This window comes from Acomys minous, assembly GCF_964271855.1.
Source record: "Acomys minous genome assembly, chromosome: 19".
Taxonomy (NCBI): Eukaryota; Metazoa; Chordata; class Mammalia; order Rodentia; family Muridae; genus Acomys; species Acomys minous.
The window spans coordinates 35,389,355-35,416,202 of NC_140499.1; the positions used below are offsets into that span (position 1 = coordinate 35,389,355).

Genomic DNA, 26,848 nt, shown 5'->3' on the forward strand with positions numbered 1-26,848 from the left:
TGCCTTCTAGCTGTGTTCTTCTCAGATACCAGAATAACAAGGCAGCTCTCTGGATCCTGCTACAAGGGCTCCAACCCCATTTGTGAGGGCAGAGCTCTAATGACTAAATGAACTCCCAAGAGTCCAGCCTCTGGGCATGACTGTGTTTCAGTGTAGGGACTTGGAGGAGAGGCTCTGGTACACAAATATCCAGAATATAACATTCTTCTCTGGCCTGCTAACTCTCATAGCCATCTCATCCACATAAAACAAACTCATTCCAATTCACTAGTCTCCAGAGTCTTAACCATTCAGGACCAACTTAATGTCCAAGTCCAAAGTTTCATTTAAGCATCACCTAAATCAGGTCAGGCTGAGGCATACATCAACTGTCCTCCAGCTGTAGATAGAGGAAACAAAACAAACACAGGCTCCCCAAATATAAAGCTGGACTATGTAGAGGAGTGACTCCTCAAGGGAGAAAGAGAAAAGAATAAGTGGGCAGGGGTCTCTAGTTAAGGCTGAACCCATCAGAGAAAACCTTCAGTCTAACGTTCAAGAACACAGGAGGATGTTCTACCTTCTAGGCCCCTTAGGGCTGAGACCTCACATCCTAGACCCACCCAATGGAGGTAGCCTTGCCCCAGAAGCAGTTTTCTGTCAGGTCATGAAGCTGAGATTCCAGATGGCTTTCAGGTTGAGATCTAGGAGGAAATAACTGTGATCGTCTCTGCTAGTGTCTTCCCTTCTTCTTCTTCTTCTTCTTCTTCTTCTTCTTCTTCTTCTTCTTCTTCTTCTTCTTCCTCCTCCTCCTCCTCCTCCTCCTCCTCCTCCTCCTCCTTCTTTTTCTTCTTCTTCATTTTTGGTTTTTCAAAACTGGGTTTCTCTGTGTAGCCTTGGCTGTCAGGGACTTGATTTGTAGACCAGGCTGGCCTCTGCCACCCTGAGTGTTAGGTTTCTAGGTGTGTGCCACTGCACCCGGCTCTTAGTGCATTCTTTAAGCCAGTGGAGATGGTATCAAATGGACACCATTAAGGGTTGGCACATATCCCTCCAGAGGGGCAGCCCCGTGACATGCATTATACCTGCCTGGGCCCTGCTAGAGCTAAACCTGGACAGCCAAAGACTACAGCTGCAGAACGGAGAGCAGAGTCTCGGGGAGCAGAGACTTAGCAATTCTCTTCCTCCTGTCAGGACCCAAAGGTGATCTAGGGATGTGGATTACTGAATGTCTTTGTTTCTCTTCTCAATGTGGTCTCATTGAGTAAATCTCCTGTACCTGCTTTTAATATAACTTGCATGTTTAATTATCCTTCTGAGGACAGGTGGTTGAGCCTGGCTTGTGGGAGTTTCCAGAGCCAAGATTCTGACCCTAACAATTCTTGTAACAATCATAAGACATAGTATAATTTCTATCTACAGGACTCTGAGAGCATTAAAAAGAGCAACCATATAAAATACTGGGGAGGTAGCAACGGGTGGTCTCAACAACTCCTGTGATAAAGAGACACATGGGGATCAGCTCTTTAGGCAGATGATTATAACACACGACTTTTCCCTCACGGCGCCACCTTGTTGGTATCCTAGTAAGCTTTACCTACCAGCTTGACACAACATGGAGTCACCTAGAAAGGACTATCAGTGGAGGGGTTACATAGATCATACTTGCCTGTGGGCATGTGTCTTACTTTTATTTTCTTTCTTTCTTTCTTTCTTTCGTGTGTGTGTGTGTGTGTGTGTGTGTGTGTGTGTGTCTTACTTTTCTATTGCTGTGCTAAGATACCAAGATCAAGGCAACTTATAGAAGAAAGACTTTATTGGGGCTTACAGTTTCAGAAACTGACTCCATGGCCAATATGGCAGAGAACATAGCAGCAGGTAGGCAGGCATGGTATTGGAACATTAGCTGAGAGTTTACATTCTTATCCAAATGTAGGAGAAAGAGAGTACTAACACTGGGTGGTATGGGCTTTTGAAACAAACAAACAAAAAGACAAAAAACAAACAAAATTCCACCTCCAGTGACATATCTCCTCCAACAAGGTGAAACTCCCAAATCTTTTCAAATAGTTCAACCAACAGGGGACCAAGCAGTCAAATATATGAGCCTATGGGGGTCATTGTTATTCAAACCACTACAGCATGTCTATTAGGGGGTTTGTACTGATTGTTAATTGAGGTAGAAGGGCCATTGTGGGTGGCTCCATTCCCCTGGTCAGGCTGTCCTAGGCTAGGTAAGCATGAACCAGCGAGCTGAATTCCTCCATGGTTTCCCCTCTGTTTCTGTTTGAGTTCACCTTCCCCGAGTTCCCGAGTTCCCTCAACAATGAACTGTAAAACCTATAAACTGTAAAACTTCCTTCTCCATGATTTCCTCTAAAGATTTATACTAGGTAAGTTAATGTTTAATTTTTTTTTTCTTGTTGTGCTGGAGGTTGAGCCCACGGCCTTTTGCATCCTAGATAGGCACTCTGCCACAGTCTCTGTTCAACCTCAACCACAGCTTTAATACTAATTATTAATGGTTTGGAAAGTTTTTAAAGAGAGTATGTATGACAGACATATTTTATAATAAACATTAAGATATATATCAGAAATACAATGAGATTTTCAATCTCTCTCTCTCTTTCAAGACAAGAGTTTCACTATGTATCCTTGGCTGGCCTTGCTTGTCTTAACTTTCTGAGTGCTGTGATTAAAGGTAAGTGCCACCATACTCTGTCTCAATGGCAGATTATTTTTTTTATGAATAAAAACATTGCCATTTATCAAATACTATGTGCCAAGTACTTAAATATTTAATCTCATTTTGATTATCAACATTCCTGTGCAGGGTTATTTTTGCTAAGATGTAAAGTGATTGAGGCTGGATGAGATTAACAAATTCACTCAATATCTTAATGATTATTTACCTGCCCAGGCTCCGCATCAGCTCTACTGCTATTCCACATCAGTTGAGTTTCCAGTTTGAAACCCACCCTCCCAACAAGCGCTAAGCAAACTACTCACCTGCAATTTTTATAGCAGAAATTTGTTGAAGCCAACTTTCTTCTGTTTGTACTGATGTCTGAACTCTTTCAAATAAATTTGGGTACATTCTGAAATTTAAATCAAAATGTTGAGTATAATTACATGGCAGTTAACCCATCTACTGTATATGTTTTTAGTTGATAACATATGCCCATAGGAAGTTCTGATGTTTTAAACTCTTTTCTTCCATTCTTATATTTTTCAGTAAAGTTGACATGATATGTGAATTAAATCAATTCTTTGTAAAGGCTTCCTTCCTGAAAGTCCTCAGATTTGACGTCCATGAGGGACAGTGAGGAGAACTGACCTTTGGGTCAAGAGTTTTATTAGGAGCTATTTAATGCCATAGGCAGGCAGGCATGGTGAGGCATTCTAAAATGAGTTCCAGTCCATGGGGTTAAGTGGTAAAGGGGAGGCCCCATGACATGTAGCTGATGTGGACAAGTAGGCCACAGTGCAGGTCAGTTATCTCTGATTCCTAAGTGGCAGAGAAAGTGGGAAAGCTTTGGCCTTTCCATGACTGTCCGTTATACAGGATGTGACCTGTTGCTTCTGGTTGCTTACGGTGCTTGGTAAACTTCCTCTGAAGAAATGAGGATTACAGACTCAGACAGCCACAGGAGCATGCTTGACATTTCTTTCACGGCAGCTATGAGGATAGAGAAAGAGTCATGCATAGATTGAGTAGGTTTTCGGCGAGTTTTCTGACGTCATCTTCTCTCATAGGATTTACTAGCACCGGAGCTGTGCATATGTGGAACTCTGCTTGCTTGTGCTGGTGATGTGCACATTTAAGCATTGATGTGAATTTAAATTAACACAAAGTGTTCACTTTCATTAGTTTAAAAAATGATATAGGGCTAGGCTTGCTGGCCAGGCAGTCTTGGCGCAATGGTGAACTCTGGCTTCAGGGAGAGACTGTCTCCGAAAAGACAAGGTGGAAACCAATGAGGAAAGATGCTGCTGGCTTCCACAGGTTTATGCAGGCTTACCTGCACTGGCACACAAACATGCACACACACACACACCACACACACATGTGAGCACACACAAAAAATTATACAAACTTTTGTTTTGTTTTATTTTTCCAGGCAAGGTTTCTCTGTGTAGCCAGGGTATCCTGGAACTTGCTCTATAGACCACGCTGGCCTTGAGCTTGCCTGCCTATACCTCCAGAAAGCTAAGAAATTATACAAACCTTTTGTTTAAAAAGTGCTAATGTTAAGGCAAACACATTTTAATTAAACAACCTTATTCCTTCTCTGCGTGGTCTAATCCGTTGAGATATCACTGATATGTTAGGGAAGTAGGAATTTAATAACTCTAGTGGTAATAAGTAAACATTTTTTCAATCTCCTTCATGTCCTTATATGTTAATTAAAAAACTGCATCTTCTAAAATGATCAAACAACTTTGTTTTGTCCATTTCACACTGTTACTTTTTAGCACAGTTCAACTGTCTTCACCTGCCTTTGGATACTTTGTTCCCCGCACATTGCATCAGTGAGGTGCTTTTGTTTTTCAGCTCTGAATCAACTGTGTCCTGGAATAGGCAATGAACTCCTCTGTAGAAGCCACCTGTGCAAGTCTCCGAGGCAATCCTGTTTATCTCACCTTCCTGAGAGACAAGCTGTGGGAAGTACCAGTAAAGCACCACGGGAGTGAAATCCCTAGGTATTTGCTGTGTATCCCCCCACCCCCAATGCAAGAGCTAACAAAAATAAATCCATTATTCCTTAAAGTGTCCTTGCCTTCCTTACTCTTCCACCGAAGATTTTTCATGGACCTTTTAGGTGGCCTTTTCACTGGCCAGGAAATGGAGACCCCTGGAGACAAAGGGGCCATCTACAAAGTCAGGGAGGCCTCTTTCTCCATCCAAAACTTGTTTTGTCACTTTTGTCTGTGTCTTGATCCATCCCATATGTGTCTATGGTTCCATTGTTGTGAAGAGACACCATAACCAAGGCAACTTTTATACATCATTTAGTTGGGGGCGGCTTACAGTTTTAGTTCATGATCATTATGATTGGGAAGGAAGCTCGCAGGCATGGTGCTGGAGCTGTAGTTGACAGCTGATCCTCAGGCAGCAGGGAGAGAGAGAGGGAGGGAGGGAGGGAGGGAGGGAGGGAGAGAGGGAGGGAGGGAGGGAGGGAGAGAGACAGACAGACAGACAGAGAGACAGAGACATAGTGAGAAAGAGATGGAGACAGAGAGAGACAGAGACAGTGAGAGAGATATGGAGATCTGAGAAAGGGGGGGGGGGAATAGATCTGATAGAGCTGACATGGGCTTCTGAAACCTTATAGATCACCCTCCACTGATCCACTTCCTTCAACGAGGCCACACCTCCTCCAACAAGGCCACACCTCCTCCAACAAGGCCACACCTCCTCCAACAAGGCCACACCTCCTAATCCTTCTAAACTTTCTCAACCACTTCCACTCCCTGATGATTAAGCCCTCAAATATGTGAGCCTATGGGGGGCATTCTCACTCAAACCACCACAATCCGCCTTCTAAAGTTTGCTCCGTTTCAATGAAAATAGCAGCAACACAAATGAAAACAGAAGTTGAACAGATGTTCCTTGCATTTTTTAGGGTATTAAAAAAAATTCCACCCATAATCTCACCAAGTTCAGTAAAGAATACTTCGAAATGCATGTGTGTGTATATGTGTGTGTATGTTTAGTTTAGTTGTGTGTTAACATCTTAGACTTATGAGGCACAAGAATCTTGTCTGGAAGAGAGAGCTCTCCATGGGCTTGAAATAACATAGCCCAAAACCAGGGCAACATAGCAGCTCAGTACACAATCCTCTCCTTTCTTTCTGCAGATTTTACTGGGAAAAAACAAAAAAAAAATACTCTTTAAACACCTGGTGCTAAAAACATGCTCCAACTGATATATAAGTAATACTTATCTCCCTGAAAAAAGAAAACATGACTATAGGTCAAAGGAAAACCAGAGCAGAGAATACAATATCTTAAAACAAGAGAAAGGTTTTCCAAAGGAAATTTCTGAGTAACTTCTATCTTCATGCAATCAAATATAGAAAGGAGGGCAAGTTGAGTACTCATGAGAACTACATTGAAAAATATCACTTAAAAATTTCCTCAGCAAACAGAAAAGAATGGAAGGTGGCAAACTGGGAGTCAAGGTATGTGGCTACAGGCACTGCCCAGAGAAAGTGAATCGGAAATCTTACTTTTTAGGCAACAAGTTTTACTAATGTCAGATTTCATGTTCTGTAGAGGAATTTTAATTCAGAACCTGCCTGCTCTGGCAACAGATGACAGCCAAAGACTTCTAGGTCTGTGTGATCCAGCTAGAATGCAAATATGCCTCTAATCTAGGAGACAGAGGCAAACAGATTTGAGTTCAAGGCCAGCCTGGTATAGAGCGAGTTTCAGGGAAAGAAAAGCTTAGGTCCAGGTGTAGTGGTACACACCTTTAATCCCAAACAATGCAGATAAAGATAGTCTGTAGAAGAAAATTCCATGTTTGAAAGTGATGTCTAATTGAGTGGCAGAAAAAAATGACAAATCAGAGAAAGATTTGAAAAAAAAAATGGGATATGCCCAACTCTGACCAGAATAGAGGAAAGGGAAGCTAAGAGAGCAACACTGAAAATGAAAAAGGGAGAGAGGAGGCCGTTTTACTGGGACAGTAATAGATAGTCAGGAGAGAGAGAGAGAGAGAGAGAGAGAGAGAGAGAGAGAGAGAGAGAGAGAGAGAGAGAGAGAGAGAAAGAGAGAGAGAGACAGAGAGAGAGACAGAGAGAGAGACAGAGAGAGACAGAGAGAGAGAGAGAAAGAGAGAGAGAGGGAGAGAGAACTCAAGTAAAGACAGACCGAGTGAGCCACAGTGTAAGAAGGAACCAGAAGATTAGAGCTGGACAGATGGAGTTAACTTGAGGCCAAGCAGAGCAAGTCAGGGGCGGAGAGAGAAGCCAGATTGAATAAGTCAGCAAGGAGAGGAGTTTGAGGCAGAACAGCTGAGCTGAACCAGCCAGCCCAGAGCTCAGTAGGAACAAGTAAGGGTGAGATTATGAAGCAATAAGTCTCAGGGGCTGCACACATTCTAGGCCTAGGTTAGATTGTACAGAGGCTAGAAGCTTCCAGGACAAGGTCTAGGTTAGCAGAAGGAGGCAGTAATTACTGAGACAACAACTGAAGCAAGCAAAGAAAAGTTCCTTTTACAATGTCCTTGTCCATGGACTCAATATACTGGCTTCTTAACATGTAACTCAGGATGTTTATTAGTTTTCAGTTTTTTAAAATCAAACCATACTCCAAGTACAATCAATTGTCACTAACAACATACATATTATAAAACTGCAATGTAATATAATTTTATATGACTGTGTAATGTAATTTGGTTCTCTCCCTACCTCTCTCTACATGTAACTTGTTAATTAGAAAAACTAAATGAAGAGAGATAGAAGAAAGCAGTAGTGAATTTGGTGTTAATATTTTATAAGCCAACACTGATGCTGATAAATCGAAAAGGAGAGTATTGGTAGAAACTTAAGACCATTGTTTGACATTTATTTAATGTATTATACATGTACAACTTATTTGAAAAGGTGAGAAATAATGTTATAACTTTTTCAGGATGGTCAGAGATAGAAATTGGTAGTCGGGTCTTTTATAAATCTTACTAGATACTAAATTACTTAATTATAGAATAAGCTTTATTTAGTTTTTTGTATATGTTTTCAAAGGAATAGATAGGTGGATAGAATAGATAGATGGTCTTCAAACGCTTCAGAGATCCACAGAAAATGACATTTAATAATAAAGGCCTTTGATGACAGAGAGACACATCCGTTCCTGGCAGCACCTCCAGTCTAATTATGCGGGCATCAAGAAACGATAGGGGCAGATAGCCACTGGTCTGAGGAACTTTGCTTATCTCTATTGCTGATGACAGAATGACCATCCACTATGATCAAGCCTGATACTGAGAAATTGGCTGCCCAGCCTTGCAGAGATTATATGAACCATTCCTTTAGGATTCCTGCTTCAGAGCAGTCTGTGAGATGCTTTGGGCCTGCTGGCTGAAGACTGGATGCCCTGATGATGGAGAGGAACTTGTGACTATCCAATCAGTCAGCTCTCTGTCCTGTCAATATTTTTAGAAGTTGCTTGCCTGCACTTCCTTCATATTAGATAGTTTTTCCTTCTGGGGTCTCTGATGAGGTTGAAGACTAGATAGCCACAGTATTAATATAAGTTTACTTTAAAAAACATTAACCCCCCCCCAAAAAACTTTAGACATTAGGATAAGAATCAATGGCATAGGATAGATAGTGGAATAATTTCTTAAAAATTGTTAACTACAAATGGACTGACTGGTCTTTGTAAATTTAACTTTCTGGATAATTCTTATAAGTACTTTCTTGTATATAGCTTATTTTATTTAATAGAAAGGGGGAGATGAAGGAAAGATAAACATGTTTTTTGTTTAGATCACAAGTGGGGAATGAGAAAAAGACTTATGTGAGACTAGGCAATGTTTATCCCCTTAGAAATTGAACCACCATGTGGGGGAGATTGGCTATTAACCAGCTGAAAAAAAATCCTTGAACAAATCCTAAAAGGAGGTATAAATGTGAGCCAAAAGCAAGAGGTGGGGCCTTTGGAGACTTGGGATAGTTCTGGCTGTTCATTGCTCCACTTCAAGACACTCCTAGAGAGAACCGCTCATGGGAAGGCTTCAGGGCTCCTGGCTCTGGCTGCGGTTCTGGGTTCTGGCTGCTCCAGGTTCCAGCAGAAGAAATCCTGCTGATTACATCAGGAGAATCGTTCCTCTGAATTGATATCCTTATGGTTTCATTATTGTATTCTTTAATCTTCTTTTCCTATTGTTAGTCGGGTTATAAGTGAAGTACTCTCAGTTAACACGTTTGTAGTAAAATATATTTGTTAAGAAAATTGAGCCTACAGTAGAGGTTTAAATTTTTTTTATAATTCTAAATCCTAGGAAGATAAAAGTAATATAAATACGAAGGAAATCGGAGAGGAACCCCATATTTAAGCCAGAATTTGATAAATCGACTGAAAATGTACTTTAAAACGATCATTGATGGGACAGAGAGGCACCTTCACTGGTAAAAACTTGACTTGTGAACACAAGGCTGTAGATTCCATGCCCAGAATACATGTTAAGAAGCTGGGCACGGCAGTTAACATTTGTAATCCCAGCAACAGGGAGGGAAAGACTAATGGGTCCCTGGGTCATGGCTGGCCAGCTAATCTGACATTTTGGCTGACCTCCAGTCTAGTGACATAGTACCTAAAGATGATGTCTTAGGTGACTGTTGGCCTATAAGTTCACTTAGACACATGGGAACACATGCAACACACACACACACACACACACACACACACACACACACACGCACGCACACACACGCACATGCACACACAAATGGAAAATCAAGACTGTTAACATGTCCCCTATGCCTGGGTGAGTCAGGGAAGAGAGGGTGTGGGGTGGAGAAGGTGGGGTGGGGATGGTGTTGGGCGTGGTAAGTACAGCTGCCTGCTGAAACCAGAGGCACTTAATCCTGCTGGAGCCTGGAGCTGGATTTACAGACAGTTGTGTAACTTCCAGGCCCAACTCAGTGCTTCAAACTCAGCTCAATACATCCCCTTAACTGCTGAGCCATTTTCCAGCCCCAGCGCTTACTGCTGTGTCTGCAGGGTCTCTATTTACTTTGTATCATATTGATAACAGACAGGTCATATTTATAGTTGGATATCAAGTGAAGACAATAATTTCATCTTTATCTCTTACCAAATGCCTACCAATGTGTGTGTGTGTGTGTTGCTTGTTTTTTTTTTTGTTGTTGTTGTTTGTTTTGTTTGTTTTTGGTTTTTTTGGGGGGGGTATTGTTTTTCGAGACAGGGTTTCTATGTGTAGCCTTGACTGTCCTGGACTTGCATTGTAGAGCAGGCTGGCTTCAAACTCACAGGGATCATCCTGTCTCTGCCTCCCGAGTGCTGGGATTAAAGGCTGTGTTGCTTGTTTTTTAAGTCCTTTGTTTTATGCTATGTAAGCCAGAGTGGCCTTGAATTTGGGGTCTTCTTGCCTCAGTCTCTAGAATGTTGCGACTAGCATGTACTAGCATGCTTGGGAAAAACACAAACCAAAAACTTTTGAGTAAGTTCTAAGTGCCTTGGGTTACAAGTCTATCTAAAAAGGTAAACATTATCTGTGTTATAAAAGTCATGACAATTGGAAACATTTTCTTACCTATCTCCAGGAAAGTCTTTCTTAAATGTTTGAAATATTTTAGGGTAACCTGTTGAATGAAACATTAAACAATTTAGCCACTCCATGACACGGGTTCTCTAAGGAAAAAATTGTCCCCAGGGAAAGACAATCGAGTTGTCCTAGGAGTGTGTGTATGATTTTGTGTGTGCACGTGCTTGTGTGTAATCAGGGATAGAGAAGGTCAGGGATGCCGATAAATAAAATATTCTAAAATGCACAAGGAGACCACCCTACCCCCCCAAAGTAAAGATATACCCGCAGTAAGAGGCGAACTTTCAGAGTTTGAGAAGCCTGTTGTAAATGCTCTGCATCCCTTATGAATGAGACCAGTGGTCCAGTGGTGCCAGCAAGGAAGTTCAATGCACAGGAGAGAGATGTGTGTTGGTGCAGAATTGCTTCAGTAGCTCACTACCCTACAGGCACTGGTGCTCCCTGAGAGACCCCAACGCAACTTCCGCCTTTTGCATTTACTATGAGATTTCCCCTTATACCCTACACTAGGAGCCAACAAGGCACTCAGCCAAGACTTGTAGTGTATGTGCAGTGAGCGTGTGTGTGTGTGTGTGTGTGTGTGTGTGTGTGTGTGTGTGTGTGTGTGTGTGTGTGTGTGTATGCCAGCCGCCCCTCAGGCCAGGATCCCAAGGCAGGAGAAGCCAGACGCTACTTTTATGGGATGAGGCGCTGCTGGAAGCAGAAAGAGAGGCCTCGCTGGTTAACATTGGTCCCTCATCGCTCCATAGGGGGCTGGACAGCTCGCTGGGCGGGGGTGTGGTGCTCAGGCTGGGGCTGCGCACGCTAGTTAGACGCGGACGAAATTTTGGTTCAAGGCCTTCACTGATGTTCATGGCCTTCCAGAGGCCCTCTTCGTCCAACAACTCAGAGAACGGGTCCAGGTTTTCCTGGTCCTCGCTGAGCCCCTCCTCTCCCCCCTGTGTTCCCTCTGCCTCCGCCTCCTCCTCTGCCTTCTCTTCTCCCTTTTCCTTCACCATCTCCTCTTTCCCCATCAAGTCATCTTCTGGCTCCTTTGGGCTGCCCTTCCGGGCATCCCACAGGCTGGGACGCTGCCGGCGCATGTCTGTCCACAGTCCCTGAGCACGCGCAGCTATTGAGCGTCTGTCTCCCAGGGCAACCTCCGATCCTTCTAGGTTTAAATACGCAGGGCCCGGTGGTGTTTGAGTTGGAGCCTAGGCAGGACCCACACCACAGGGCCCCACTCCGCACTAAGCTCCTTTCTGCTGCAGTTATCTAAGGTTCTGAGCTCCTCCCAGCCTGCAGAGAAGCAGCACCCCCTTTCGTTGGCGCAGCCCTTCCCTCTTCTTAACAGGGTGTGGTTTCTGGAGATGGACACACCCACAATGCCGCTTGGTATTTGAAGGAGCAGTGGAATTTGATTTTTAGTAGAAAGATACCTATTGGAAATTCCAGTAAAACTCTGCTTACGATATGAGACACCACCAAGCCTTTGGTCTGTAGTTTGCTAACTTGACTTACAAGAGTATTGTCTTATGTTTTTTAGTGAGAGTTTTTAGAATCCTGTATATTTTGCAGCTGAGATATTTCGGGTCACTTTAGCCCTAGTTCAGCTGATAGCCCGAAACATCCCTTTGCCTTGGAAATAAAAAACACTTGCGGAATCTGGTCATCGCTGACCCATTCTGGGGCTTTGGTTTCAATTCATGGTACTTAAAAAAGTGTGTGTGTGTGTAATATTTGCTCATACTCAAAAAGGTATCCAGGATAACAGGATAGTACAGTGGACATCTGGCTGACTCAGTCATCAGATGCCCAAGGTCAGGCCTAGATGTCACTTGACCTCTGCCGGCCTATTCTGGATAGAAACTGGGGAAAATGATGCCGTTAAGATATTTGTGAATATGGAATGGGTGACCTGTAACTATGAACAGAGTTCATCCAAAGACCACTGGGAACACAACTGTAGGGACAGAGATGCTGGGTTTAGCCGCAGCATTTATGCCTTTGGGAGGTCCAATCAGAGGACAGACTTCCTTCAGGTGGTTTGGGAGAGGCTTTATGGAAGGGCTTCTGTCAGAAGCAAGGGCAGCTCCATGATGGGGATTATGTGGGGGTACAGTGGCCCTAACTTTTATTTTCATATCGACAAGCCTAAGCCGTTTTGTGGTCGTTCACTGAGCAGCGTTTTATGGACGTTAATTCAAGACTATATTTATTAAGCGCTACTGTGAGCCAGGTCTCTGATGGGTGCAGGACCAGGACAGTAGGCAGATGAAGCCTGCTTAAGTAGCTGGCAAGTGTACCTAACTACTTTTCAGGGTTCAGCAAGAAAACCGGCATTAGGATTTAAGAGAGGGGAGTGGGTGGCGTAAATTGTCCAACACCCCAGGGGGGCAGGGCAGACAGAAACCGCATGGAGTGAGTGTCTTGAGAAGAATGAAGGATCTTGAAGGCCAGTGAAACACCTGTCACAGGCTAGTGAGGTGGTCCAGATGTTTGGGTGGCATTGGAAAAACGGGTCAAATGTGTGGATGGACAGGGACATGAAGGTCACAGGTCCAGGGCACTCCAGAGACCCTGAGGAACTGGGGCAGTAAGATAAGTGACACATAAGAGGAAAAAGTCCTCTTCAGACATATTTTAAACTTTGGGGTTGGGGGCTAGGGACGAGCCCAAAGCCTGTAGTAAGGACCTTACAACTGAGCTTAAACCCCAAGAAGAGCGCTCTGGCGTTATAAGCAGTTTCTTAGATCCTGAAATTCAGAGGGCCCTCTATGTAGGGAAGTACTGATGAAAGAAATACAGCTGTGTTTCTGTTTCCAGGGATCTCACCGGCGGTCAGGCTGTGGGGAGAGATGGGGGTCACGGTGGGTATGTTTAGTCAAGGCTACCTGTCTCTGAAGGGCTTCTGAGATGGTAACATTTTCCCACTTACCTTGTAAGCTACATTTAAAGGTTACTCTTTTAAGTTTATTTTATTTATTTATTTATTATTTATTTTTTAGCACTGTCCAGCCTCTTTTAAAAAGTTTTAGGGACTCTCTTTCTACAGAGAGCAGGGTCTTGTTTCCTTAGATGTCACCCTCTGATCATTCTGACAAGGAGTCACTTGGCACTCCCCGCTCCCGAGTTCCAATGTCCTCTCAGGATCTGGCACTTGAGGTTATATAAACTCCACGACTTCATTCCTTGATGTGTAAACTGGAAAACTCAGCCAGTACCTTTCTACTTAGTTGTTCTGTTAGGTTTTTTTTTTAATTGATCCTGTGTTTTATTTATTTAATTTTAGATGCATATAATTGTTTAGAAAATACCAATAACTTCTATAATCTATAAAATAATGTCTTGAGAACTTCAGATGAACACTCATATGTATTGCTTTGTTTTGTTTTTCAAGACAGGGTTTCTCTGTGTAGCCTTGCACTCATATGTATTTTTAAAACCCACATTTTCCCTGACACAAACATATAGTGTCATGTAGTTGTTTCTCTGTTGCCACGTGTCGTTTTGTTTTGTTTTCCTTTTTCTGTACTGCCATGCTATCAGTACTTTGAGAAAGGCAAGACTTCAATTTCTGTACAATTCAAATTTCTTGCTGATGCGCAGAATATTGGAGGTGTTTCTACATTGTCGAGGCATCTCGGGTGTAGCCTCCCTGGTCATTTTTACGAGACACATTCTCGGAGCAATTTCCTGGCCGTTTGGCTTTTCCGTTTTTTCTGCTTCTTCTTCTGCTGACGTAGCAGACGAGCTGACGGCGCAGGAGCGGTCACGTGGATGTATTCCCTCGGGGCTTGGGCACCCCATCCGCACTTGTTCTCTTCTTTTTGAGCAGTTATGTTTTTTTCTGTAATGATCCCTGTTGCAAAGAAGAGTTTTCTTAATGAGGAGTGAAAAACAACACTTCTCTGTGGGTGTCCGCATGAGTGTTTAGAATGTGATTAAGAAATACGCTGGTTTAGTAAAGTGGCAGTAACAGGTTCCTCTCTAAGATCCCTGACCTCTTGGTTTCCCCGCTACTGAGCAGGCCTGAAGTCCAATTAAAGAACTCCTTTTAGAAGGTGATTTCAGAGAGGCCACATCTGTCTCTTGATCAGCAGTGACGTCATCGTCTGCTGTATCTTTGTTCTTGATACTCTATTTGAGACTGCCTGGGAGGGCTGAGAGGCGAAGGAATCAGTGTTCTCCTACTTTCTCACTCCCTCTGTTCATCTGCTTTCTGTTCTTGCATTCAGTTCTAACGTCAAGCCTCCACTTATCACCCTTTGGATCTGAAAACCCAGCTCTACTTGTTGTGTTTGGCCTGCCTGTGCAGTAACAAAGACATAGATGCTATAGATGCTCTTTATCCTAGCTGATGCTAACGACTCCAGGGCCAGCTCTTCTTCTCCTTCACTCTTCCAGGCTTTGTACTCACTCCTGGACTAGGCACACTGAGCTCATTTTAAAAAATAACGGCAGAGGGTTGCACCACTGGTAATTGTTCTCAACATCTGGGAAATAGAAAAAGAAGATTTCTGCTGTCACCCACAAGCCTTTTCACTGAAAAGGGACCATGTGACAATTACTATATCAGAATGTTAGACGCGCGATGGATTAAAAACGAGGTGTTGAGAAATGGGTGCAGTTATGAATAGGGATTTTTGTTTTGTTTTGTTTTTTGCACAAGAGACAAATAGCAGAGGGCATTGGGTTTGTTGGGCACCTCTAGAAGGGTTACCGGTTGCCTCTGTCCCCAAACAAAGAATTGGATGGGGACATGTGAGTAGTACCGGAAACAGGAGCAGTTTATTAGACAATGGTATATTTCCAAATGAGGAAGTGGCCTGAACAGAGAGAGTTTATCATATGGACCGATATGCACACAAAAAAAATAAGAGCTCTACATGCTTTTGGTCATTTGCACAGCACAGCATAGGCTTTCTTGTGAATGCTCCGTTACATGTAGTGCTATACAATTCTACACATGGAGTGTCTCATTAACATCTTAAATCTCCGCCAAAGCGTGTTTGTTTTACGGTTATCATGAACCATCCATGACCTTCAGACTCTGAAGTGCCAACTAGTGGTTTTCATATAACAGGTTTGCAGCTTTTGAGTAAGGCTCTCTGAATCTCACTCTCTCCGTGACCACATAAGACCTTTCTAGGTTATTTGAACCAGCCTTGAAGGAAGGGAAGAAGATGGCTCAGGGCATCATCACCTGGAAAGATGTACATGCACAGCAGGGGCAAATATGACTGATGTGAAGGAAAAGCCCCGAGGAAGGGCTTCATTTCTACAAGCTGCTGTTCCTCTGAGAAGGATGTGGCCTATGTTTAATACTGCCCTCTGCTAGCTTCAACTAATCCATTTAACTGGACTCACTGTATTCTGGGGGCACAGAGACTCAATGAAAAGATATGGTAGAATGCTACAGACCTCAAGTCAAATGTCACCTCATAGGAACCCCTGAGGTGTTACCGTATCACTCTTTTTTTAATTTTTTAAAAATTTCTTCTCTAGAGTGGCCCTGTCCTGTTGACTCCTGGCCTTAGCCACTTTAAGATTCATTGCAGACCTGTAATCATGGAAAGAGAAGAGCCACCTAGCGGGTGGGGGCAGGGTGAACACCAATCAGACTCTGTTATTTGCCTGGGCTGCTAACACAGAGTACCATAAACTAAGGGACTTAAAGAACTTTTTTTCTCCCAGTTCTAGAAGCTGGGCATCCATGATTGAGAGGTTTCAAGAAGGTGGAAATCCTGTCACACCAGAGTCCTATAATTAAGATGTCACTTAATAGCAACCATTTCCGTAGAAGTGATATAGTCACATCAGGAGTTAGGGCTGTGTGTGCAAGAACCCGGAACAGCCCCTAGCACAGTAAACACAAAATCTTCCATTTCCAGTTTTGGTTGTCTACAGTCAAGAAGACAACAGTGTGGAGACTACACGTGTCTTGTTAAACAACTTCCCAGGAAGAAGAAACGTAAGCAGCAGGGTAACAGCTGTAGGCGAGGCATTAGCTGAGAGTATTTATAGAGGAGAAGGAAATGGCGGTACGGTCGCAAGCTCCTGCCTGATGGACTGAGCCATGTTGTCCGTCTACCGCCCCAAGTTTCCAGCAAATGAGCAAGTTAATGGAGGGTTAATGAAGTTTATATGTCAGGGCAATGCTATGTTATGGGAAGATTTCAGGGCACAGCCTCTATGGATATCATAATATGAAGTTTTGGTATTGTTTGTTTCTTTGTTTGTTTGTTTTACTGTTTTCTGGATATGCCTTTTCTTTTCACTCTTTGATGTAAATAATTTAAATTTCCATTTTTTTTTCTTTAGGCAGAGTCCCACTATGTAAGTGAAACTGGCATTGAACTCACAACCCTGCCACCTCATTCTTCTGAGTGCTGGGATTACAGGTGTGGGTGTGCCATACCAGCTTAATCCCATTCTTTGATCTAAGTGCTGACCGTGCAGCAGCTCCTGGCATCCAAGGGCCGCACAATGGAGTGCTACAATCTTGTGCTATTTCTTAGGGCAACTTTACTGATGAGGCTAAAGCCTGCAGCACAGCAAGTGTGTTTTAGGAGTGTGGGAGGTGTTCACATCTTCACTGGCCTAGCATTGATGTGTATTTGTGGATAGGTCAGCAAGGCCTAGGGCCATGTCCCTTAAGTCTCTTACCTACTCCTGTGTTCAGACCCTGTGGAGGTTGTGTTCTCTCTAAATCAGCCGCTACATCTTGCATAGCCTGATGGTCCTCCTGATGTATGCCTCCCCCTCTGTGCCTTGCCCACCTAACACCTCTTTATCTTTTATAAATTCCGGGTTACATCCCCAACCGCACAATTTTCTGCTATTATTCCTGTCAGAGAACATAGACCATGCATAGTTTCTGCTCACACGTTTGTATGTTTGCACTTGCTATGATGCTGCTATGTCGTGATTGCAACAAAGATAGGAAGTGAATATATCTTTTCCTCTTTCCCGTGCCAGTGGCCAGATCAGGGCAAAGTTAGTGTTTTTAGGTGAAAGTTAACACAACCCCATATTTCAGAGGTAAAGAACTGGGATTCAGACCCTGACAGTTCTTCTCAGACCATGAGCTGGTTACAGTGCAGGCACCAGAATGTAAGTCCCTTGGTTCCCATGGTAAGGCTACCTTCACAAATCACAAGATTTCAGTGTGTCTTTGGCGTTACTGTGATCAACCCAGAAGAACTTTTAAAAATGTAACTTATATATGTCAAGATGTGTACAATTTACGGGTCTATAACTTGACAAATTTTGTATATTTTAAGGCATATTTTAAGTAAATATGTGTGCATATGTATATATGTATCTATACATAAAGCTAAGCTTCTCCATAAGCTATGTGGTAATACAGTCACTCACTGTTTTCTAATAAAACACATACACCCTTACCTGCCTGGGTTGTGCAAAGTTATCCACACAGCCTGCTGTTCTGAGACGTGCACATGGGATGATCCTGCTTTCCTGGTGGGTAACGTGCGTCACCGTGCCCTCCAGGTTATAGCAGCTGGCCTTTTCTTTTCTCATTTCAGCAGCTTTGGTTGACTAGGATAGGCCTCATTGGTTCGCTGCCTCACAGTTCTAGAATCCCAGTCATCTTCCCTCCATGGCGTGGGTACTCTGCAGATAGAGTTTCTAGGAGAGACCCCTAGAGGGCGCCAGGTGCTCTGTGCAAGCCCGTGAGGAGTCAGGCACATGGAATAGCTGGTCTCAAGTGCCCCTCCTACCTGTGCTATGCTCCTTTGCAGTATCAGTTTGTGATTCCCCTCATCCTCGTTGTCCTCCTCCTCCTTGTCTTCCTTCTTTTCCTCCTCCACCTCTCCAGCCCTTGGCTCTGCTTTGGTGAAAATGGCAAATCACAAAGCAAGCTGGACGGCGCCTTTGCAGAGGGAAGTTTACCTATGAATATCACGTGCCAGAGCCTGCGCTGATCCCCAGCAGATGACAGGCCATGTGGGGGTAGAGACAAGCTATTGCAGCTGAGGGCCCTTCGATGGAACAGTGTGCCACCCAGCTGAATGTAAAGGAGCTCTCCAGTACGTAACCAGCTAGCCACAGGGGTGAGCCAACTGGCTCAGGTCGGAACTGCAGAGCGCGGCGACAGAATTGCGAACTGTTTTTTTTTATTATTATTAATTTATTCGTATTACATCTCAATTGTTAGCCCTTCCCCTATTTCCTCCCATTCTTCCCTCCCTCCCACTTCTCCTCTTCTCCCCTCCCCTATGTCTGTGATTGAGGGAGACCTCCTCCCCCTATATATGCTCTTAGAGTATCGAGTCTCTTCTTGGTAACTTGCTATCCCTCCTCTGAGTGCTGCCAGGCCTCCCCATCCAGGGGAGGAGGTTAGAAAAGGGGCACCAGAGTTCGTGTGAGAGTCAGATCTCACTCTCTACTCAACAGTGGAGAATGTCATGTTTGTCGGCTAGGTCTTGGTAGGGGTTCGAAGTTTACTGCCTATAGTCTCCTTGGCTGGTGCCTTAGCTTGAGGAGGACCCCAGGACCCAGATCTGCCTGTCATAAAGTTCTTCTTGTAGGTTTCCAGGACCCTGTGGGTCCTACTATTTCTCCATTCTTCCATGCTACTCTCGCCTAAAGTCTCAGTAGGATGTCCTCTCCTATGACCCACTTTCCTGGTAAGTAAAGTTTTTCATGGTATGTATCCCTTGGACTAGTGTTTTGATATAAGTGAGTATATACCATTTGTCTCTTTTTGCTTCTGGGTGAACTCACTCATTATGATAATTTCTAGATCAATCCATTTGTCCACAAATTTCGGGAATTCCTTGTTTTTAATAGCTGAGTAGTATTCCATAGTGTAAATGTAGAGATTCCATCTTACAACCATCAGAATGGCTAAGATCAAAAACTCAAATGACACCACATGTTGGCGAGGATGTGGAAAGAGAGGAACACTCCTTCATTGCTGGTGAGAATGCAAACTAGTACAACCACTTTGGAAAGCTATCTGGTGCTTTCTCAGAAAAATGGGAATAGAGCTTCCTCAAGACCCAGCTATCCCACTCCTTGGAATATACCCAGAAGATGCACCAGCACACAACAGGGACATATGCTCAACCATGTTCATAGCTGCTTTATACATAATAGCCAGAACATGGAAACAGCCTAAGTGTTCCTCAGTAGAAGAATGGACTAGAAATTGCGAACTGTTAAAGGCTGTCTTGTTTGAGTTGAAAACACAAAAATCACCGTGTTTTGAGAAAGACTGTTATGTAGCAATAGACCTAAAGCCTGTGTCTCAAAGCTCCGATGCCTAGAATCTTCAAGGTCTGTGTCTGTTGCCTATTTTTTTCTGCTTGTTTTTGTTTTTATTGCTCATGTAACTTTATCTCCTTGATATTTATTATTTGTCTTATATACCAGACATTATTGGAAGCTCTTCTTGTGGAGCTCCTGTCCTCTCCAAGTCCTTCTATAGAAAAAAATATTTCAGGGCAGCAGAGTTAAGAAACAGAGGGGCACCTGAAAGGAAAGAGTCACCATCCCTGTCTGATCTCCACCTCTACCTGGTTGACACCCAGGAGTTTTGACATAACGGACAAGATTGTTTGCAAAAGGATTATACGCCCTTTCTGACAAACTTTGCCAGTGAGGCTGTTAATGGTTTATGAACTATGCCTTTTGTCTAACCGCCTTGTGACCTATTTATTGCTGATATCCCTTCGAGGATTTATGTCCACTAGGAGTCCATTCCTGGCCTAGAGACCCGCACAATGAGCATAAAAGTCTCCCCCCCTCCCCAAGAATAAAACTGAGGATAAGAAAAATACTTTCCATAATAGCTCAACATTAGAGTTCCAAAACATGCAGTTTGCTACTTCTGAGGCAGTCAATGAACCCTCTCCTAACACCCACACACGGTTTTCTTATGTAGGTCTCTTTGTTTGTTTGTTTAATCACAACATACATATTTTAATTAATGTATTTATTCACTTAACATCCAGATCATAGTCCCCTCCCTCCTCCCCCCGGTTCCACTCTCCCTCCCTCTTCCCTCCTGACCTCCTCTACTCCTCAGAAAAGGGAAGTCCACCACAACAACCCACCACAGTACACCTCTTCCCCTGGGGCCTGGCAAGGGAGCCCCTCCAGGGAGAAGTGACCAAAAAGCAGGCAACAGAATCCATGTCAGAGACAGCACCCGCTCAACATACTTGAAAACGCACATGAAGCCTGAGCTGCCCATTGGGTACATCTATGTAAGGGGCCTAGGTCCAGTCAATGCATGGTCTTTGCTTGGTGCTTCAGTCTCCTCAAGAAACCACCCAGCCTCCCCGGGCCCTTGTTAGTTGGCTGTGTTGGTCTTTTTGTGGAGCTCCTGCCCCCTCCAAATCCTTCTATCCTTCCCAACTCTTCCACAAGCCTCTCTGTGCTCCACCCAACGCTTAGCTGTGAGTCTCAGCATCTGTTTTGATCTGTTAGTGGGTGGAGCCTCTCAGAGGATATCTATGGTAAGCTCCCACTTACAAGCACAGCAGAGTATCATTAATAGTGTCAGAGGTTGGCTCTTTCCCATGGGGTGGGTCTCAGGTTGGGCTAGGCATTGGCTGGGCATTCCCTCAATCTCTGCTGTATTTTTATCCCTGCACATCTTGCAGGCAGGGTAAATTTTGGGTCAATATTTTTGTGGGTGGGTTGATGTTACTCTCCCTCGTTAGGCATCCTGTCTGGTTAGAGCGTGTCCTCTTCAGTCTCCATGGCCCCTACTGCTAGAGGTCTCAGCTAGAGTCCCCCTCATATTCCCCCAGAAGCCTACTCTGCTCTTGGCCTCCAGCTTGTCACAGAGATATCCCCACCCATGGTTTCTCTTTTCTCTGCAAGCCCTCTGTCCTCCCGCTCACCCCTACTCCCCCCAGATCTGATCTCCACCCTATTTCTCTCTGCACTCCGTCTCTTACTCTGTTACTTCTCTTTAACTATTTCTGCTGCCTGTTTTTACTTCCCCTTCTTAGTGAGATTTAAGCAACCTCCCTTGGGTTCTCCTTGTTATTTATCTTCTTTGGGTCTGTGAATGGTAATATTGTTATCCTTTACTGTAAGTCTAATATACACTTATAAGTGAGTACATACCATGCATATGGGTCTGGGTTAGTCACTCAGGATGATCTTTTCTAGTTATAACCATTTGCCTGCAAACTTCAAGATGTCCTTATTTTTAATAGCAGAGCAGTATTCCATTGTGTGAATGTATACAATGGGATGTTCTTATTCATTCTTCAGTTGAGGGACATCTGGGTTTTCTCCAGTTTCTGGCTATTTAGAATAAAGTGTCTATGAGCACAGTTGAGCAAATGTCCTTGTTGAATGGTGGAAAATCTTATAGGTATATTCCCAGGAGTGATATAGCTGGGTCTTGAGGTAGATCTATTCCCAATTTTCTGAGAAATCTCCAGATTGATTTCTACAGTGGTTGGACAAACTTGCACTCCCACCAGCAATGGAGGAGTGTTCCCCTTGCTCCACATCCTTGACAGCATGTGCTCTCAGTTGTATTTTTGCTCTTAGCCATTCTGATGGGTGTAAGACAAAAAAAAAAATCTCAGAGTCATTTTGGTTTGCATTTCCCTGATTACTAAAGCTATTGAGCCTTCTCTCTCTCTCTCTTTTTTAAAGTGCTTCTTGGCTATTCGAGATTTCTCTGTTGAGAATTTTCTGCTTAGCTCTGTGCCTCATTTTAAATGGATTATTTGGTTTGTTGGTGTTTAATTTCTTGAGTTCTTTATATATTTTAGATATTAACCCTTTGTTGGATGTAGGGTTGGTGAAGTTTTTTCCCAATCTGTATGCTGCCGTTTTGTCCTTTTAATGGTGTCTTTTGCTTTGCAGAAGCTTTTCAGTTTCATAATGTCTCATTTATTAGTTGTAGATCTTAGAGCCTGAATTGTTGGTGTTCTGTTTAGGAGGCTGTATCCTGTACCAATGAGCTCGAGGCTCTTCCCCACTTTTTCTCCTAATAGGTTTAATGTTTCTGGGTTTATGTTGAGGTCTTTGATCCACCTGGACTTGAGTTTTGTGCAAGGTAATAAATATGGATATATTTGCATTTTTCTACATCTGGACACCCAGTTAGACTAGCACCATTTGTTGGAGATGCTTTTTTTCCCCATCGTATGGTTTTGGCTTCTTTTGCAAAAATTAAGTGCCTGTAAGTGTGTGGGTTTATTTCTGGGTCTTTCATTTAATTCCATCAATCAACCAACCAGTCTAATGCTATGCCAGTACCATGCAGTTTTTATTACTATTGCTCTGTAGTACACTTTGAAATAAGGGATGGAGATACCTCCAGAAGTTCTTTTATTGTATAGCATTGTTTTAAATATACTGGGTCTTTTGTTTTTCCACATGAAGTTTAGAATTATTCTTTCAAGGTCTGTAAGCAATTGTATTGGTAGTTTGATGGGGATTGCATTGAATTTTGGTAAGATGGCCACTTTTACTATGTTAATCCTACTGATCCATGAGCATGAGAGATCTTTCCATCTTCTGATCTCTTCTTCAATTTCTTTCTTCAGAGACTGGAAGCTCTTGCCATACAGGTCTTTGACTTGCTTGGTTAGAGTTACACCAAGATACTTTATATTATTTGTGGCCATTGTGAAGGTTGTCCTTCCCCTAATTTCTTTCTCAGCCCATTTGCCATTTTTATACAGGTCTTCATGTACATCTTGTCTTTCTTTTTAACCAGTACATTTTCTATGTCCGATCCACTTCAAATCATCTTGAACTTTGTTTCTGGGCAGACTAGCTGCACCCAAGTAGCAGCCTTGCCCATCCCAGCCTCCTCAGACTGCACTGCAGGCAACTTCAGTTGCATTTCCCGCTTCAGGTGGCAATGTGAGGTTGAGGATGATATAATCTTTCTTTGGAGAGAATTATGCTTGCTTAAGAAGATATGCAGCCATGCTTATAATAGCAAACAGTATAGAACCACCCAGCTCTATTGGTGATAGCTGTGATTTGTAGCTAAAGCAAGGCTGTGCATATTTCTACATAACTCCTGTGCTTAAAACACGATTGCTAATGTCTCTGTCTCAGTTCTTCTGGGATGCTATAACAAAGAGGAATACACCAGGCAGCTTATAAAACACGGACATTACCTTCTCTTTATTCTGCACAGAGGTGAGGCCCAGAGAGGCGGCTGCCACTCAAGTCAAGACTCAGCAGCACAAGGCTCATGCAGGGCAGTCCTGGAGTCTAAATCAGGGGGCCAACATGGTTGGGTTCTGGTAAGGTTCTTCTTCCGAGTTGCTGACTGCAGTCATTTTTTTAATGTTCAAAACAGGCTAGCTAGAGCTCACCATGGAGCTCTAGCTAGCCTGGAACTTGCCATCTAGAGCAGGCTGGTCTTGAACTCACAAGGCTCTCCCTCCTTACCTCTGTCTCTTCAGTGACGGGGATTAAATATGAGACTACCACACCTGGTTCCAATCTCAACTGGTTTACTAATTTGAAATGAAACATTGGCTTTTAATGGGAACAAGGTTGAATCCATGGAGCCACGCCGTGATACCTTGCATGCGCAGGCTCACTTCTTCGGCCTCTCCTTCCCTTGGTCTATGCACTGTGGCCAGGTTGGCTAACTACCTTGACCCCTATACCTGTCCAGATCCCTGGGGCCCATGCCCCACCCCCATCAGTGCCTCCTTTACATTGTCCTCACGCTGAAACTCGGTGAAGCTCCACTCAGCCGTGGCTTCCCTTGAAGAAACCGGACTCTTGGTTGCTTGTCTCGGAGCTTCCGTGGGGAGTTCTCATGAGTGTAATTATTTAGTTGCATAAGCAGCTACTTAGAGAGATCCTGCCTGACAGAAACTTAAGCTCCACCAGGGCAAAAGGCGCCCCCTCGTGGTTGCCGGACTTTGTTCCCAGCGTATGACACGGTCTTTCGCTTCACTATAAACCAGAAAGTCTCATTGTCCCTCTTGTCCTCCTCCCACGCCTGGAAACTTTCCTCTTCCCAACAGTCCCCACCCCACCTCCATTTCTCTAGCTAACTGGGCTTAATTAGAGTTGAATGTATACACACGGTTGTGGGGTATTTTACTGGATTATGGGCAATTTACCAGTGGCTACACTACTGAGGAATATGACTTTTCCCCTAGCATTAACTGACAACAGTGTCTCAGTTTGTGGTGGGAGCTTGTAGTCCTCTTTCCTAATTAGTGCAGGAATATTGGCAGATGCATCTTACGAAGATCTTGTCCATGTAGCCATGGCTGCTATACATTTATGAGTGCAATGGCCGTGCCACAGACAGAAGACAGAATTTCACAGCACTTTCCCTCATTCTGCACTTCTTCTTACTGCCTCCTCTTTCACAATGTTCCCAGAGGGTAATATAGATATGTCATTTGGGGGCAAGCATTCTATGGTCACTTAATATCATCACTTTTTTCCAGTTATGAGTTTCCTTTATTAACTACCACCCAATGTAAAGGAAAAAAAAAAAGCTTCTTTGAGAAGTATTTTGAGAACAGTACTAATGTATGGGTATAAACATAAACATTTAGAATCATAATTGTATGTATCTAGTTAAATAACAAAAGTAGGTCTCCCCCCCCCCCACTGGGGTCTATGACTTTGCCAGTCATGGGCTTTCAGGCTTATAGTATCAGGCATGAATTTCCTCCTGTGTAATGGGCCTCAAAATTCAATCCAAAAGTGACTGGCTATCCCAATGGTGCTCATTCCACTATTGTACCAGCAGACACAATTTTGTCTGGGAGATTGGGAGATTGGTCCTGTAGCACGCAGGGTCCACCATTTGATGGGATCGTTGATGATGTTACTTCTCCAGGGGCCCGCATAGCATCTTCCGGTATTTAAAGTTAGCTAGCAGGCAGGATGTTTTCAAGCTGGTCCTAAGTTCATCTATCTATATCCTGTGAGCACAGTGTGTGATGTCTTCAGCAATAGGGTCATACCATGCAGATCTGGTAGGCAAACAAGAACAGTGGACGGCAGTAACCTGTATTGTTTTGGGGGCCTCTGGGTCCTCTCCGACCAGTAACTCACAGGGAGGTATCCCATGCTTGGAACTGGAATTTTTGTTTAATAACCAACCTATGCCTTCTAGGTGCAGTATTATCCATGCGGGATACTTCTATTCAAATTCTCTCTCTTTTAAAAAAAAAAATTTATTTGGCCAGGCGGTGGTGGTGCATGCCTTTAATCCCAGCACTTGGGATGCAGAGGCAGGTGGATCACTATGAGTTGGAGGCCAGCCTGGTCTACAAAGTGAGTCCAGCCCAGCCAACGCTACACAGAGAAACCCTGTCTCAAAAAACAAAACAAAACAAACAAAAATTTAACATAAATAAATAAATATTTATTTATTTATTTATTTGCCAAGTAGCAGGTTTCCATAGACTTTTCATATATCCCCAGTCTTGGTTCTCTCCCTCTGTCCTGACCCCCACACACCTCCCAGCATAAACCCTTCTACATCCAATACCCCCCCCCCCCCCCCGCCCTAACCCTCCACTGATGTCCTTTTGAGGTGGAGAATGGCCTCCATGCATCATATATTGAAATACTCGGACCCAGTTGGTGGAACTGTTTGGGAAGGATCAGTAGACGTGGACGTGTTGGAAGAGTTGTGCCACTGGAGGAGGACCCTGAGCTGTTAAAAGTATGGACCGTTCCCAGTTGGCTCTCTTTGCCTTGAGTTGTGGATCGGACTGTAGCCCTCGGCTACTGCTCCAGGTCTCTGCCTGTCTGCTTCCTGTCAGGTTCCTCGCCGTGATAGCCATGGACGCTGAAACCGTGAGCTCAGAACTAAATGCTTTCTTTTATAAGTCATCTTGGTCATGGTCTTATCACACCAATAGAAAAGCAACCAAGCCACCTTGCCTCACCCTTTAAGCTACAGTGTCCCCTCCTCTACTGCCATGTCATGTGTGCTTTACTAACCCTCTCCATCTTCAAGACCCACCCTGCCCCTCCCATAGGCCCTTTCTAATTTCCTGACTTCTGTAGACACACCAAATTTAACACATACTTTTAAAATTTGAAACTAGGATGTACAAATAAAGGAGAATATGCAGAATTTATCTTTGGGGACAGTTCCACCCATTTACCTGCAAATTTTATGTTTTCTTTATAGAAAAGTAACACTCTATTTTGTGCGCACACTACGTTTTCATTATCCATCCACCAGTTCGCAGGCATTTGGCGAATTCTACTTCCTGGCCTTAGTGAACAGAGCAGCAGTTGATATGCATATGCAAATACCTCTGCTGCAGGATATAGATTCCTTTGAGTGTGTACCCAGAAGTGAAAGAGCTGGATCGCATGCTAGTTCTTAACTGCACACTGACTTCCGTGGGGGAATTTGTAGTTCCAATAGTAGATAACAATTCTCTTCCCAGCATCCTCATCGACATTCATTGTCAGTTGTCTTCTTGATGAGAGCTATTCTGACTGGGATGAGATAGAATCTCTAAGTCATTTCAACTTGCACTTCCCAAACCCAGGCAGACATTATTAACAGCAGCTAATAAGACACCAACAAAGCGCTGACCCTGACATCTTCATGTGGCCCCACGTTC

The 26,848-nt window shown here is 43.6% G+C and overlaps 1 protein-coding gene across 1 annotated transcript in view; it reads right to left on the reverse strand.

Moving 5' to 3' along the window:
• Nucleotides 1–11,377, reverse strand: part of ERICH6 (glutamate rich 6) — a 33,987-nt gene extending 22,610 nt beyond the window's left edge. The window contains exons 1-3 of the mRNA XM_084768351.1: nt 10,954–11,377; nt 10,269–10,317; nt 2,989–3,077 (exon numbers count right to left, since the gene is read on the reverse strand). Coding sequence (XP_084624477.1) covers nt 2,989–3,077; nt 10,269–10,317; nt 10,954–11,362 — 547 coding nt within the window. The 5' untranslated portion in view covers nt 11,363–11,377. The remainder of the gene's footprint in view (nt 1–2,988; nt 3,078–10,268; nt 10,318–10,953) is intronic.
• Between the last annotated feature and the right edge of the window lie 15,471 nt (nt 11,378–26,848).